General features: G+C 34.6%; 2 protein-coding genes across 5 annotated transcripts; one reads left to right on the forward strand and one right to left on the reverse strand.

The window, feature by feature from the left end:
- Positions 1–110: 110 nt before the first annotated feature.
- On the reverse strand, positions 111–4,982 carry LOC18031631 (probable sugar phosphate/phosphate translocator At3g17430). Of its 3 annotated transcripts, none has more exons than XM_024179033.1 (10): positions 4,933–4,982; positions 4,079–4,366; positions 3,308–3,415; positions 3,014–3,045; positions 2,867–2,917; positions 2,398–2,459; positions 2,041–2,302; positions 1,127–1,392; positions 929–1,026; positions 111–755 (listed from the first exon to the last, which is right to left on the reverse strand). In XM_024179033.1, the coding sequence occupies exons 2-10, from the start codon at positions 4,169–4,171 to the stop codon at positions 585–587; spliced, it is 1,143 nt and encodes a 380-aa protein (XP_024034801.1). In that variant the 5' UTR covers positions 4,172–4,366; positions 4,933–4,982; the 3' UTR covers positions 111–584. The 3 variants fall into 3 exon arrangements, with proteins under 3 accessions (XP_024034801.1, XP_006419243.1, XP_006419242.1); XM_006419180.2 differs by lacking the exon at positions 4,933–4,982 and adding an exon at positions 4,800–4,924; XM_006419179.2 differs by lacking the exon at positions 4,933–4,982 and adding an exon at positions 4,681–4,924.
- Positions 4,983–11,291: 6,309 nt separating this feature from the next.
- On the forward strand, positions 11,292–15,398 carry LOC18031606 (probable receptor-like protein kinase At5g18500). 2 transcript variants are annotated; one of them, XM_006419181.2, is made up of 8 exons: positions 11,292–11,683; positions 12,317–12,965; positions 13,070–13,174; positions 13,339–13,461; positions 13,566–13,736; positions 13,947–14,076; positions 14,358–14,570; positions 14,810–15,398. In XM_006419181.2, exons 2-8 carry the CDS (start codon positions 12,337–12,339, stop codon positions 14,933–14,935), a joined length of 1,497 nt encoding a protein of 498 aa, XP_006419244.1. In that variant the 5' UTR covers positions 11,292–11,683; positions 12,317–12,336; the 3' UTR covers positions 14,936–15,398. The 2 variants fall into 2 exon arrangements, with proteins under 2 accessions (XP_006419244.1, XP_024045585.1); XM_024189817.1 differs by lacking the exon at positions 11,292–11,683 and adding an exon at positions 12,167–12,181.
- The last annotated feature ends 973 nt before the right edge of the window (positions 15,399–16,371 follow it).

The following is a 16,371-nucleotide window of genomic DNA, read 5'->3' on the forward strand; positions in this document are numbered from 1 at the left end:
TTTTTAAAGATATGGCATCATGTGTACGCATAATAGGTCTAAATTTGTTCTTTTATGACTGGCTCTCTCCATTCATGTAACCATTATTTATGATACGATGAATCGACATGCAAAACGCAAGTACTGGTTTATCTGAATATCAATTCAATTAATACAATAGCTGAACTGAATATTGTGTGTGATTACAAAAGGTCTGCTGCAAACAACTATACTAATTAACAAAGTCAAACTCTACTTAAATTGTAATTCTTTCCCAGAAAGAGGGAAAAAATAAAATAAAAGAAAATGCCCCAAAATCAACAGCCTTGATTATATAAATGAGCCCTCACCACCCAATTATGGGTTCTAAGCTATTACTTACCCTAAGCAGGAAAACCATGCATGCCCATGTTAATGTTGTATAACCAAAAGAAATAACTGATGAGCTGCCATTGGCCTTAAACCTGAAGATCCATTCACTAATAAAGAATATTCTCCCTTGCAATAGGAGGCTGATGTGTGCACTAGAGCTTCGGCTTCATCTGTCTGTTACTTGTCTTCTCCGATAAATCTTTAACATGAATTTTATATACTTGGCTCACAGATTATACACCATGGTTGCTGACCTGAGTACGGCCAATGTGAGATAACCTTGATGATGCAATCAGAGGTGCTTCTTCATCGATCTGTGGTTCGGAGTTGATATTCCCTCCATTGTTGTCGCTGCTGTTATTAGGATTGAATATATCTGATGATTTCTTCTCCAACTTCCAGTCCTGAAAAAATGGAATAGGAAATGCATTAGAAGAACAAACAAAATGATCAATTAACAGCATACACTTTATAAAACAAATGAATAAATAAAACCCCAACAACTACTCAACTATTTTCAGATAGGGAAAAGAAGATCTCGTGTATGACAATATGAAGGATTACCAATAATACTGACCTTCGCAATTCTATCAGGGATACTTTCAACAGGTAGTTGAGATGATGCACGGACATCCTTAACCTTTATGTAGTTGTACATGACAACACCACATAATGCTGCACAACAAAACTGATTACTTAGTCAAAAGCATTTTTGAAAAGAATAACATATGATAGCATCGTAAAACTAGCACATGTTATCTAAAACAATGAGTACCAATTGCATAGCCAATTATGTTCAGCCCAGTTATTGTAGACTCTGGAAATATAACAGTTGAAAGGGCTATGAGTATCCAGTCTTTTAGAACACCAGCAACTCTTATAGTGACGGCTCCAGTTCTTCCAATCACTAAGAATATGGAGAAGTTCAAGGCCAAAGCACAGAGAGCATTGGAGAAGAAGATCCAGAAATTGAACTGAATCTGTGAAACTTCCATCATAGGCTTCTCCAACAAGTACCAAGGCACAAATAGAAACACAAAACTGCACAAACAAGAATCACATAAATGTCAATCCTTATTCCTAACCAATCAAAGGAAACACAACTGTTGCAACAGGGTATTTTACGCAACTACATCCTTATAAAAAGAAAAACTATTGTGGTAATAGAGCAGTCAAGCATAATATCATTAAGTAACAGGAAGAAAAGATTGCAAACTCGAAAAGATCCTGTAAATAAATCAACGGAACATCTAATCACATTGATGCATTTCACTTTTTTTGAGGAAAAATGTTGAGTAGAATGTATTTACAAATAGAGATTTACAAACGGTTAACATGTTGTCCATTAGCCCCAAAAGCTCCCCAAGAATTTGCAAATAGGAGAGCATCTCAAAAAAGAAAGTTTCTATCTTGAGGTATCTACATCTTAAATAAAAGCAAAAACCTTCCCAAAAGACAAAATCGATCCAAAACTCCTTCCCAATTTCAAAGTTTGAAAAAAAAAAAAATAGTTTCTTGAGATTCTTTGAAACCACATTCACACTCACTTTCTTCACCAAATTTACACATATCTTTTTTCTTTTTTTTTTTTGGGAAAAACTTTATACATATCTTGCAAAATAGACAAAACTATATTTTAATATGTAAGAGGAAAAAAGGAGTATTCTAAAGGCATCAACAGGACAATACCTGCATGGAGCTATGTAATACAAGCTGGTAATAGGATTTAGAGTCAAGCCTTTCTTTTGCAGAAGGACTTGCGTTAAGACCAGCCTAAGAGCTTCTGCAACGATGCCAGTAACCTGGTAGAGCGTGCCGACTATATTAAAATGAATTTCCCCATATGAGGAAATGACGACTCCAACACTGACCAGCACCATGTTCAAGAACACATCCAATCTTGCTTTATCAGTGCCACATAAAACTGCCATGAAAAATGTTGCCACTGGCACTGCAACATCAAAGCACTACTATAAGCACCCATTTATCAGCAGTAAAGAAGATATAGTAAAAATGAACAATATATAAGCACTTCTATTCACGTACTTAGAGCTTTGAGCATCTGGATGAAGGCTACCGATATGTGCAAGTAAGCAGTGTTACCAAACCTATGAAAGTACAAATAGTCAGAAGAAATTGTTCTTAGTATTTATTTACACCATATACAATTGACAACTATTAAACAGACATTGTACTGAAAAATAATAACAAAAAACTTATTAATGAATTTTCGAGTAGATTGACAAAGGAATTTATGCAGCTCGTAAATCATTAATACTTGCTGCATATATATTGTTCGGTGTCCTTAAACCGATAAAAATTATATGCATATATGAAGTAAACTCGGTCATTCCTCATAAGAATTAAACTACTAAGAAAAAATTTAAGTTTGTTCATCTACAATAACGAACAAGGTTAGAAACACATAAGATGCCCATAATGCCATGCCTCCCAATGGATAAAAACTCCAAACATTAGAAAAGAATGCCAGTTTCACCCAATTGAAAGCACTCACCAAAGACTTGATGCAAAGAAGGCACTTATTGGTACTACACAGGTTGCATATCTGCCGTGTCAAGCACAATATTTCAGGAGATTGAAGTAGGAAAATGAAGAATCAGACAAGTCATATTAACTCTTGGAAACAGATTAGTTCACTTACATTTCAAATGTCATCTTAACAGGAGATACAACCTGCACATTCAGATGAGAAAAACAGAAATTAAAACAAGAATTTTAATGAAAAAAAGTATAGAAATTGAGTAATAGAGGATTATAGGGAATGATCACTGATTTTTTTATTCTAGAATAAGGAAATCATCAGTAGTCAGAAAAGGAAACAAGAGGAATGAAACAAACAGAAAAAGTTGAAATTTATGCACCCCTGCAGAATTGAATGATGGCCATCGAAGAATATCCTGGAGTAATAGAGCCAAAAGTTTTTGGAAAGTCTCACCTTGAATACACGAACAAGGAAAAATGCTACAACTCCAGAAAATCCCATATGAATCATCGTAAGCGTTATGGGAAATGGAAAATTGAAGTATTTTGGAGAAAGAACCCACTGCAGAAGTTCAGAGTCATATTCAATAATTAGATCACTTAAAATTTGAAGTGAGACAAAATAACTCAGGTTTCACACTTAACTGCATGGACTGTCATACTACAGAAGGGAAAAAGAAAAAAGTCCTTATAAATGAAACTGTTCATAGCAAGAAACAAAAAAATGGCATCACACTTTTAAGAGAGAGACAAAAGTGGCTTATGCATACTAGTTCACAGCTAATGCAGACAAAAATGCAAGGTCTAATAGAAATTAGGCAATCACCAAGCACAGCAGACATAACCTATGAATATCTACAATCTAGCAGCACACATGATGACATGAAGATCTTCAGCATTGACTGTGGCAAAGAAATAATTGACAAGTAGGTTCATAGTAGTTACAGGACTCCCTCTAATTCCTATGGAGGATTAATGCATGCAGATCAACAAAAACAACAAGAAGAAGAGATTGAGTATGCTTAAGCATGGCAAGACACACAACATTGTGTTCTCATAATTCATATGGGAACCTATGGATGAATGTCAGAACATTTTCAGTAAATCAGACCACAAAAGTCTAAAGCAGTAAATACTCATAATGTCCTTTTTTAAATAAAAAAAATTAAGAAACCACACTCATTTAGTATCATCAAGTTAAAGATAAGCAAGGAGTAGGCATTACCTTGTTGTACAGTATAACTCCAGATGAAAGTAGGATGTAGATCAACAAGTACAAATAAGTCAAAACAAGAGGCTTGTTTATCATCATTTTCATCGCTCTTTTTCTCTTGCACCAAAAGAAAACGAGAAAATGAAACCCTCACTTTAAAACCTCTTAATCCACTGGCAGCTACAGCATCTTGGTTCTCAGACTAAACCATCAATATCCAGCAAACAAATTCATCTCCTCAACCATTACCAATTTATCATAAGGCTAAAACGTTGTTGGGAGTCTCTAATCGATTTAGACCTGAAACAACTCAATACACAAAAGGAAAGAACAACATCACTATAAGTAAGTTAAAAAGACAGCAATGCCAGCAAATCCCATCGACAAAACCTAAAAAAGGACACGACCCATGTGATTTTTTTGGCTCAAAATAGACAAATTTGCATCTAGGTCAAACATTTTCTGAACAATTAATATTTCCCAACATAGTACCAAGTCAAAAGAAGGGCAAAAAGAAAAAAGAAATCAAATTTTGATCTAAAGCAATGCGGAGCGGGATCCGATCTGAGTTAAAAACAAAAAAAATGAAATAACTTAAAAGCAAATCTGGTTACCCTTTTGAAAACCCAAGTGCATAGATCCAAAGTCGGAACTCAACGATCAATAATAACCAAATAAATGAATTTTCACAGAGTCGAGACTCAAAAACAGAGCAGTGAGCAGTAATAGATGCCTTGTTAGTATCTATGAAGACGAGTGAGAAAATGAAAACCAAAGGCTGAGGCTCTGACGTTCAGTGTGTCTGAAGAAGAAGAAGAAGAAGAAGAAGCACTGAAGCAACGAATTAAATGAACACAAGGCCGTACCATGTGAGCTACGGTACACATTCACACACCCAAACAAAATAAAATCCAACACCACCAACAACAACTCACCCATGTTTCCAACTTTTTTAGTACAATATTTTCAATTTTCTTATTAGCTTAGATACATACATACATACATACATACATACATACATACATATACATGACGCGTGCATGATATATCATCTTCAATTGGTGTGGAGGAAGTGAAAAATGGGCCCTTCATTTGCATCAACGGTTGTGATTTGATTTCGTCAAATATTAAAAGAGAAATCATTTATTTTTCCTTTAATAATTTGTATTATGGTTTAACGTTTACTGGCCATATTTTTATGTTACTATATTTGCATTTTCGTACAAAATAACGAAATTACTTTCTTCAATATGTCGAAAAGTAAAAATTAACGACGTGATACGCGGTACCTCTTTAATAACGCATCCATCAACTACCCCCCCTTTTTTTTTTTTTTTTTTTTTTTAACTATTATGACCATTTTATTTATAAAATCAATAGCAGTTAATATTTTTTTATAAATATCAATCGTCTGTCATTTTACCTTTTTAGGTAGCTGTTGACTTTTAATGTCGTCAGCATCATTATAACTACCGAATAGAATAACGTAAATAACTTGGAGACGACTGACGACTGTTAAATTATTGTAAAAATACAAAGAGTTGTTGTATCCTAATTTATAAATCCGTAATATCATCTTAATTTTTTAAACGTACACATTGCATGAATATAAACGAAATAATCCTCTTCCCTCCAATCCCATGAGAATAATGATCCAACCTCAAGCTCCTTGTATTGATCTACCACCACCTATACCAAGTGTACGTACAACTTTCTTTTTCTTTCTCACTTTTTTTTTTTTTAAATACTGAGCATTGAAAGTATTTTCAACTGCACCAGTTGATAAATTGTGGGCGCAATGAGAAATGATAATTTGTAACTAATGCTCGTCGTGCCTTCATGGCTACTTGGCCCAATTTGAGATTTTGGAGGCAATACCTCATGCCCAGGAAAGATGTTCTGGGCTTTCATCTTTGGCCCATTTTGACTGACAAGCTAAGCTACAACGATTTTGTTTGAATTAGAACAGTTTCAAAGATGTCCTCAAATGAAATAAAATAAAACGAATGATGTAATCAAATAAATTAATAACGAAAATGTCAAAGGGTGGATTTTGTCAGTAGACATATATAGAATGTATCTAAAATCGCAGCTAAATATGTGGAACACGCATGAAAATGAAGAAACAATAACGAGTTTGAAAATAGGATTAACAATTTAGGGTTTGGACCACAACTCATTGTCGCGTTGGTTGCATTATATTTACATTTTACACAGTCATGCAATGCAATCGTGGACCTTTTCTAGTTTAAGAAGATAAAATGAAGATTACAAATCTTTATTTGTAGACAAGTTTTTGGTTTATTTATTTCTAGCTAGCTAATTCGATTCATATCCTTTATTTATCTCTTTTGTTGACAATCTTCAAAAGCCTTTCCTCTTCACGACATTTGATGTCGATCGACCTTTAGTCTCATCCATATGTATCTTCATTTCTTTGTTTGTTTTTAATTATTATTATTATCATGAATATTTTTGAATCACGAGTTCTTTGTTCGTACGTATGGTCGCATCACTATGAGGGAGGTAGCCACTGACTTTTTTTTAACCATCAGTAATGTGATTGTTATGTACATCGAAGGGCACACCAGTTGTCATATAATTATATTAATACTTTTAAATTTATAACATCATTTATGTGATTGTATGTAATGTCAGTAGCTACTGACTTCTTATCATCAATAGCTGCTGACCTTTTACATAATTATTAATTTGATCATATGTGATCGTATATAAAACATCAACAAAGCTAACACACAATTCTCGTATAGCTAGCCAGCTTTGGTTTTTATATTTGGCCATCATCTTACAGGACAAAATGTATAAATTAACTGCACACACATTCATTACAAATTAACCCAAAACTTATAATGTAAAGAGTAAGAAAAATGGATCTCTTTTTCTTTTAAAAGAAGGATGAAGATGAGAAATTATTCTCCCCACCCCACCCCCCCCCCCCCCATTAATATTAAACGTGTTTTTTAAATTGTTCGTGTCCAGTTCTATTCATATCATTCTTTAATTCTTATTAATTTTCAAAGACTTATCGTTCATATCAATTATCATACCACTTTTATATAGTTATTGACTTTTTATACCACTCTTAATTTGATTTTTGTTTTTTTTTTTTCTGTAGCATCAATTATTATTGACTTTTTATACTGAAGTTAATATGTGATCGATCGTTATTTGACAATAACACATCGAATGATTTTGAGATGTGATATGGACTTCCATGTTTGGCTGGCCCTTGTTGCAGGAGAAAAGAAGTATAAATTATTTATATATTTGTTTTGTGTGAATTATCATCATAGAGAACTAAGCTAGTGTACATGTAGGATATTTCCAGGAAATCACAACCAAAAAGGCATACAGTTCGATACATGAAAAATGAGGAAACAATACCGATGAGTTTGAATATATATATATATATGGATTAAGATCTAGGGTTTGGACCACCAAATCCAATAGCTTCCTTTTACATGTAGGATCAAAATGAGAGCTAGCTGGCTCACCTAATCATTATATCTTAAATGGTCATAATATTGCATTTATGTATTGTCTTATAACGCAATTCTTTGCCAACTCATGTTCAAGATTTTTTCAACACAAATCAAGCTCTAAAACTGATTAGGATGTAAAGGAAAAGAGATGGTTTGAATTCGTTTAAGAGGATTAGATAGGGCGAAGACATATTGTTCATTAATTATTCAAGAGAGACAATTTTTTCCTTCTTCATTTTTTTTTTCTTTTGGCCCATTAATTCTTTCAGCAATCTTCAGATTTTTTTCCTTTGCATTGTATAATTTGATATTGGTTGAGTTGTAGAAAATAATAATTGACCTTATAAATGATTGAAATTAAAGTACTATTAAATTCCTCATATACTTCAAATATATTCTTAGACACAATTAATGCATGCATATTGAAGTTTCAACCATGAACGTACACTAGCTAATAGCCGTTCTTATCGGCGCCGGGTAAATATTATTCATAAATCCAGCCAAGACGAGGAAGAAGTTGAAGATGAGCTGTGAGTTAGGAGACCAGTGGCTGCTTTGTGGGAGCCTCAACTTGCCTAACCCCTAACATGCATGGAAGATTCCGATATTAACTCTTTTTTTTTTTTTTTTTAATGTTATTCTATCGTTTTGTGTTTATATTATACATGATCAAATCGATCCTGATGGCAAGAACTCCAATCATATTGTTTGTGTCTTTGAAATCAATGAGAACAAGAAACAAGGCAGCTGGCTAGGGTTTAATTTAACAAACCCCTAATCCTCATATAATTCGTAAACTTGGGCCCCATTTTTTAACATTTGCCCTAAAGATATTGGGACAACATTCAGGATACGAACAGCGAACGACATATGAAAGGCAGGTGAGGAACCTAAATGAGACTACCGTGAGTACCGTCTTGTTTTAATTGGCATATTATACTTCTGAACCAAATTCAAGGCTGAAGTTGACTCATGTTCCTTTAATTAATATATACAGCACCAGAATCATTTTATCCTATTCTTAAATAGATGTGCTTGGTAAATGATTCTATAAGAAGAATACATGTGTCCACATATTTGCGAAACAATTTGAATACCAGACCATGGTTTTTTTCAGTAATTTGAGTTGTAATTTTAAAATGGGGAATAATGTATGGAGCACGCTTACTCATAAATCGAAGTTGTCAAATTTGTTGCGTGCCCGAAACTACGTTAAAGTAAAATTCTTTATTAAAGTGTCAATTCTTAATGATCAAATGGGCAGCATCCTACAATTTGATTTTGTTTTTTGGCAGCATATATATAGCAACTGCTTTGTAAAAACAGCAACATATATCGATATATTAGCAGAAGTTCATTTTGTGCGTCTATAAATAAGATCCATCTAAGTTACATGCATGTACCTTACAACCCTCTCACATGAATAGTGAGTGGACCCACATTATTCACTATTCATGTGAGAGGGTTGTAAGGTACATGCATGTAACTTAGCATTAACCCTATAAATATATACAATCGCGCGCTTGCTTGCTTGCTTGCGTGTGTGTGTGTGTGTGTATATATATATATATATATATTTATCATCTGTCGGTGTCTGCACCGCTGAACAATTGATATATATATGTATTGACGAGTACTTGAAGAGGTGCAATGCTGATGCTGCTTCTGCTGCGCTAACATGTGTCGTAAATCTGAAGTTTTTCGAACAAAACCCTCCTTGGATTCGATGTGATTATACCATACTTACATTAATTATAATCTCCACTTTGAACTCACTTTTAAGCTTAAAAGTAGCATTTAGACAGCCTATTTTGTTCAGTTTTTTCTTTCTGGTGGGGGCCTGTTGTATAGATGTTCCAGATAAGTATTGAAGTGACTGTAAAGCAATTGCCAGAGTTATTTAAGACAACTATAAAGCACCATTTAATTAAAAAGTTAGGTCATTATCAAGACCCCCCCCCCCCCCCCCAAAAAAAAAAAAAACAAAAAACTAAATAACACACATTCTTTGACCGAATCATCAAAATACAATTGTAATAACAGAAAGAGAACTTTGGCTAGTTTCGTGATCTCTCGGTGATCATATTTCTTAAACTTGTAGACATAATGACATGTGCCATCTTTTATGTGGTGCGTAGATTATACACACACACACATGGCTTGTAACGGAGAAATGTCTTATTATTGACAATAATAATATTGATGATGATGATGATGATGATGGTGCTGGTGGGCTTCATCTATAATGGAGTCTTCTGACTATTGATCCGTAGTTTGAAATGTGAAGCAATCTGACATGTAGGCTCTGGTTTGCAGGAAGTTGAGGCTGCAATGGACCCATATCAGCTGCTAAGTTTTGAAAAAAAAAATTAAAAAAAAAAAGGTAGAACAAGATTGCTCTAAATATACATCATTGTATAACCAGTCCCTCAAGCTACGTTCTAGTAGTAGTATCACAAGCATTTTAGAATGGATGGTGAATTTCAACTGTTTCAGAATTGGATATCAAATCCTCTTTTGTTAGTGAATTCTGTTTATTTATATGAAAATTGAAAATGATGATATTAATTCCCCTTTCTTCTTCCTTTGAATAGCTAAAATTCACTGACAAAAGGATAGTGGGCTTTAAATGTTCATTTTAAAAACAATAAAAGTCTAAATATTCATTAAGACAAATACTAGACAGCCTCTGTGTTTTTTTCTTTTTTTTTCTTTTTTCGATTTTTCTTTTTCTTCCTTGCATGTAATATACACTTTCCTTGGCGTCTCACACATTGATATTGAGGACTTTCGTAGACAAGATAATATTTTGTCCTAATTATAAGCAATCCAGGACCACCACCAAAAGACTAAGCCAGTAAATGATAAAATGCAGAGTAGTTAGTTAAATGTCCAAGGATGACAAAGCACTTTTTCTGACTCTGAATTATTTGTATCTGGTTGATTCTAGTATTTGCCTCTCAATACCAACAATGAATAAAATATGATTCCTTTTATGGGAATTTTCACCCGTTACAACTTATACCCATTAAAATAAATGATAAGAACTTGAGAAGGCAGTGAAAATCTTATGTAAATTTTCTTTTTGTATTTTTGGGTTGTTTGGTGGTGGGGACTGTTGTTGATTCTTCGACGTTCATTTCATTTCATTTCAAACCCTTCAGTAAATATATTCACATTTCCGCATCTCAATTTTCTTCCCCACAAAAAAGGGCAAAACCAAAGATGATGACTGATGGGTCATTTTTGGGCACATAAGTCAATCACAAAACCTGGTATGCGGGGCGGTGGCCAATCTGTTTCTTTGACTCTAACGTCCTAATCCTATTCTAAACTATATTATTATTATTATTATTATTATTATTATTATTATTATGTTAATACCAAGTTTCCAATTTCGCTAGCAAACGCATTGTGTATTGAAAAAAGTGAAACTTCACAGGACTCTAGGGAAATTTTTTTGAGAAAATTCATTATGAGTTTTGAGTAAATTAGGTGTCGAGTCTGTTCAATTTGACCTTTTAATTTAACCTTTTCTCTAACTTACGCTTATCACGCTGGTTACTTCTTTCCTGTAATCATAATCCACATCATTATGATTGTATTAATTTTTAATTATATATTAATTAATGTTGACTGCAAAAGTTTCTTTTTTTTTTTGTGACTTTGATAAAATTATAATTTCAGGAAAAATGCTTTAAATATTCCAAAGGTTCTGATTATTTGTCACTATCAAGAATGAAAAATAGTATTTTTTTTTATTTGAATTTTAAAGAAACAGCAACGAAGGCTTCAAACTCTCTCTTATGTATGCTTCTCGTTCACTGATATATAATGTGAGGCATTTCTTTACTTGTTACCTAACACTGACAACTTCATTTTTTTCTTACAAATTTGTGGATACCCACAATGGAAACTCTCGCAAAAGCACTTAAATTTAGAAACTTTGACAATGTCTTTGATCTGGGTGTGTCTGAATTTGCTTATTTTCAACTGGGTTTGTGTTTGTTTTGCTTAAACCGAGCTAGCGCTTGAATTTGATTCATTTTTTGACGGGAGAAAAAAAATAGATTGCTGCTTGCTGAAGGAGTTGACTCAATCCAAATCGAATCAGGTTTGTGTTCTATTTCCAGTTTGTTGCAGTTGTTTTTGGGATTTATCGGGGTCCCTTAACACTGAAAGTTTTGATCTTTATTTGCTGTTTGTTTGATTATGTCAAAATGATATGTGAATTGTATGTGTGTGTCGGCTGTGCTGGTATTGAAAAATGCAACGTGCTTTTCCCTTTTAATTATGATTTTTTTTTATCATTTTTTTAAAAGTTTGGTAGTCGGTGGAGTTGATTAATGGAGAATTATGAGCTTCTTTAGCATCTTCCTCTTTGGATTTTGAGAAGTTAAATGTGGTTCTAATTTTGCTTTTCTTATTTTTCTAGTTCTCTGTTTTCTCTCTCCATACTTGTTTTGCCCCCCCCCCCCCCCTTTTTTTCTGTCTGCTTATGTTGATTCCTTTAGGATATAAATCAAATAGTATGCGATGTTATCCAACTTTGGATGTGGGTTTTGTGTGAAACTTGTTGATGAAGGGCATCCATATTTTGTTTAGAATTCAGGTTTGTGTTATTGTCTGTTAAAAGGAACCTTTGAAAGAGCATTTAAGCTTAATCCCAAACCCAAGTGTTGAACCCACCAAAATACTTGTGGTTCATACCATGTTTGCCGCTTACATTTCATTTTTGATATCGCAGGTGTATTGGCATATATAGAAATGGCTTCTGATCTTAACAAGAGTCTATCAAAGACTTATATTGGTATGCAGTTGTGGGTGCTAATTGTGATCTGTTTGGCTGTGGTTTTTGTGGTTATTCTTGGTGTATCGCTATGGCTAACATTTCGAAAGAAGAAATCGAGAAGAGCTAATGACATGCTCCCAGTGAGCCGTTTCCCTGTTGTTTCAGAGGAAATTAAAGAGATAAGAGTTGATCAAGTTTCATCCAGCAATGGTGGTTTCTCTGTGCATAATGAAAAGTTCAATGATAGGGAATCAGAGAAGGTACTGATTCCCCAGGAGAATGGTGATGACAGTGTGCAATCAGGGTCTTTCAATAATTTAGAGAAAGATGTTGTAGGGTCTCAGTTGGGTGAAGAAGGGGGTAACGGAAAGGTGTCTACCTTTAGACCATCATCACATCCTTTGACTGCACCTTCACCTCTGTCCGGCCTGCCTGAATTTTCACACCTGGGCTGGGGTCATTGGTTCACCTTGAGAGACCTACAATCTGCAACCAACCGGTTTTCAAAGGATAATATTATTGGTGATGGGGGATATGGAGTTGTTTATCGTGGTCAACTGATGAATGGGACTGCTGTTGCAGTTAAGAAGCTTCTTAATAATCCGTAAGTTGCCTATGAGCTTACAACATTTTATCCTTTCCTTTTTTCCTGTTAGCCACCTATTGCGTGTGGATTTTAATTGATCATTTAAACTGATTTTCTTATAGAGGACAAGCTGATAAAGATTTTAGAGTTGAAGTTGAGGCAATTGGGCATGTGAGGCATAAAAACTTAGTTCGACTTCTGGGATACTGCATTGAAGGAACCCAGAGGTACAAAATTCTTTGTATTCTTTCATTGATTTGCAAACTTAGGTGGATTGCCTTCACTTAGCAATTTCTAAAGTGGACCTAATGGATGGCATGTCCAGAATTTACTGGGCGGAGTTGATATGGTCTGTGTTCATCCCTTTGCCTTTTTGCTGCCAAAATTTCAGGATATTGGTATATGAGTATGTCAATAATGGCAATCTAGAGCAATGGCTACGTGGAGATATGTGTGATCGTGGATATCTTACTTGGGAGGCTCGCATGAAAATTCTCCTTGGTACTGCTAAGGCGTAAGTGTGCTCATTCCCTTTTTCCTTCTCTCCCCATCAGTCCTCCCATAGCTGAATCTGAGTGCTTAACATGTCTTGTTGGCGATCTTTGTAATATATTGCAGGCTGGCTTATCTCCATGAGGCCATTGAACCGAAGGTAGTGCATAGAGACATAAAGTCAAGCAACATACTGATTGACGAGAACTTTGATGCTAAGATATCTGATTTTGGTCTAGCCAAACTACTGGGTGCGGGAAAAAGTCATATTACGACTAGAGTTATGGGAACCTTTGGGTGAGTTCTCTCTCTCTCCCTTACCTCCAGTTACCTTGCAAATCCGGCGATGCAATAGTTCATTTCTTTTCTTCCCTCAACCCCCTCCCAACCATTCATTCAGTATTGCCAGTGTTCCTAAGGTTGATAGATTAGTTTGGAGAAGGTAAAATATCCTTGTTTAGGAAATAATCATCTTGTTTTTCATTTGATTCTGGAGTGATTTTTCAGTTACGTTGCTCCGGAATATGCCAATTCTGGTCTTTTGAACGAGAAGAGTGATGTTTATAGCTTTGGTGTTGTGCTCTTAGAAGCAATTACCGGAAGGTATCCGGTTGATTATGGTCGCCCTCAGTCTGAGGTATGCAACAAACATCTTCTTTTCCAAATGAGTGTTGAAATTTGTAGTGCTAGATATGCTGCCCTTGTTGATGAGTAGTTCTTGATACAATTCATCACATGGTGATGAGTTTTAAGTGTGTAATTCCTATGACACAAAAATCATTGGGAGTTTGTTATAGCTCCATCAACTGTCATCCTGCTGTGTACATTATTTACTATCTTCCTCATAATTGAACTTCCTGTATAAGTAACTCAACAATTACAAATGCCTTGACAAAATTCTGTTGGTGGTTTCTGTAGGTTAATCTGGTTGAGTGGCTCAAGATGATGGTTCAACTCAGGCGCTCAGAAGATGTTGTAGACCCAAACATTGAGACTAGACCATCAACAAGTGCCCTTAAACGAGCGCTTTTAACTGCTTTAAGATGTGTTGATCCAGATTCTGACAAAAGACCAAAGATGAGTCAAGTGGTTCGCATGCTTGAATCAGAGGAATATCCTATTCCACGAGAGGTTTGATTCTGCCCCTTTACTCTTGAGCAATAGCTAAGTTGACTAAGAGGAATAAAATTAAAAACTGTAAATATGTAATGAAAGGAGCTTCCTTTTCTAAAAAAAATTAGATTTTGATAGAACACCTTCACCCCCTACTTGACAAGTGACATGTAGTATGCAATTTTTTTATTTATAATTGAAGTTCAGAAAACTGTTTAGAGACAGACACTGATATCTATCCTGCTTTGGATATTTAGGATCGAAGACGCCGAAGGAATCAAGCAGGGGCCTCAGAGGCTGAGTCTCAGCGGGAGAGTTCTGACACAGACAAGAATGAAAATCCTGAGTCAAGATTGAAAACTAGAAGAAACCAGCAGTCGTAGACCTTGGTCCAATTCATTTGTAGAATCTGAGTTTGAGTGTAAGGCAAAGGTCTTTTCTTACATTCTTTCGACCTTCCAAAGTCTTAAAACAGCCAAATATGGAGATTAGAGGCAGGAAAAGGAATGGGGCAATTGAGGGATGTCATATAAGCCCATTTGGTTTAATATTTACTTCTTGAAGAGAGAATTACTTTGTATCTGAAAGCTGCTTTACTTTCTAGGAAAATCTTCTTGTTAGCATTTACACTGTACAGGTCTTTTGTTGGTTTCTATATAAATATATTTAAACCTTAGAAAAAGTTTTCTTTCGGGTTCTAGGTGCTTATTTCATTTAGAATGATGTTTGATGGATTGCCCTAGTGGCAAGAAGGGGGAAATGTTTAAAAATGAACATTTTATTTTTGAGTATGCGCGAGTATCCAGATCTTGGTGACTAATGATATGAACTCAGTCGCAAACCAAGTTATTAACCAAGGCTTTGTTGTTTTAGTTTTTCGGTAGTCATGCTTTCAAAGTTGAGCTATTAAAGAATTTAGTTAGAAGTATTTGGTAAGTATTGATAGCGTAGCTGACGAGTTCTTACAGTTGTCAGCTATGCATCCTTTTTGACAGCATTCATTTTACAGTCGAGTGGTTTTTAAGCCACTACACCACAGATTTCCAAATAGGGACCCCCAATCTCGCTGTTGGGTTTAATACACGAAGCCTTTGTATCATTAGGTTTGTCTTTGAGGCAAAGCATGGTTGATGGAACTTGCTGCGATAAACAAGCAAGACAGTAGCTTTTCATGCAAGGTTCATCACCATTCCTCCCACCCCCCCCCCCCCCCCTTCTTTTTTTGGGGGAGGGCATTATTGAATGTGCCTTTTGAAGAGGGCACATTAAGTAGGTGGCATGATTTGTAGGGGTGGGCATTGGTTTGGTTTAGTTTGAACCGAATTGAACTGAACTATATTATAGTAATTTGTTTCGGAGCATAAAAACCAAATGGTTCAAAATTTTTGAACCATTTGATTTTTTATTTGATTTGGTTTAAAACTAAACCAATTTGCAGAACCAAACGATTCAAGAAATAATTAAAATTTAAATTAAAAAGAGAAGAATATTTAGGTAAAGAAGTTAATATTTTTATTTGTTAGTTAATACATGTGATTATATATCATAGCATACACTTTAATTTATTCTATTTAATTTGTTGGTGCTTGGCTAATGACTCACTTTGACTTGAAAAGATACTGTAAGCATTGTGTATATGGAAGTTAAAGGATAAAGAAACGGTGATTGGGAGAGTGCTACGTTGGTATTAGAAGTTTGAAGTTTCTTTTGTAATATGTAGTAGATTTCTAAATTATTGTTGGACTCGTGTTAATTTACTATTTTTAAATTTTGTTAAGTTGTTTATCATTTATAGATTGATAGAATCAAAATTATTGTT

Source organism: Citrus clementina, unplaced genomic scaffold (genome assembly GCF_000493195.1).
Source record: "Citrus clementina cultivar Clemenules unplaced genomic scaffold, Citrus_clementina_v1.0 scaffold_9, whole genome shotgun sequence".
NCBI lineage: Eukaryota > Viridiplantae > Streptophyta > Magnoliopsida > Sapindales > Rutaceae > Citrus > Citrus x clementina.

What these genes read in the sequence shown, in the direction of transcription:
- LOC18031631 (XM_024179033.1), bottom strand. Translation starts at nt 4,171, where the DNA reads ATGAAAATGATGATAAACAAGCCTCTTGTTTTGACTTATTTGTACTTG. An exon ending in TCCTTGTTCGTGTATTCAAG is followed by an intron (nt 3,046 to 3,307) that starts GTGAGACTTTCC and finishes CTGAATGTGCAG; the next exon opens with GTTGTATCTCCTGTTAAGAT. An exon ending in CATAATTGGCTATGCAATTG is followed by an intron (nt 1,027 to 1,126) that starts GTACTCATTGTT and finishes TTTGTTGTGCAG; the next exon opens with CATTATGTGGTGTTGTCATG.
- LOC18031606 (XM_006419181.2), top strand. Translation starts at nt 12,337, where the DNA reads ATGGCTTCTGATCTTAACAAGAGTCTATCAAAGACTTATATTGGTATG. An exon ending in AAGAAGCTTCTTAATAATCC is followed by an intron (nt 12,966 to 13,069) that starts GTAAGTTGCCTA and finishes ATTTTCTTATAG; the next exon opens with AGGACAAGCTGATAAAGATT. An exon ending in AATATCCTATTCCACGAGAG is followed by an intron (nt 14,571 to 14,809) that starts GTTTGATTCTGC and finishes TTGGATATTTAG; the next exon opens with GATCGAAGACGCCGAAGGAA.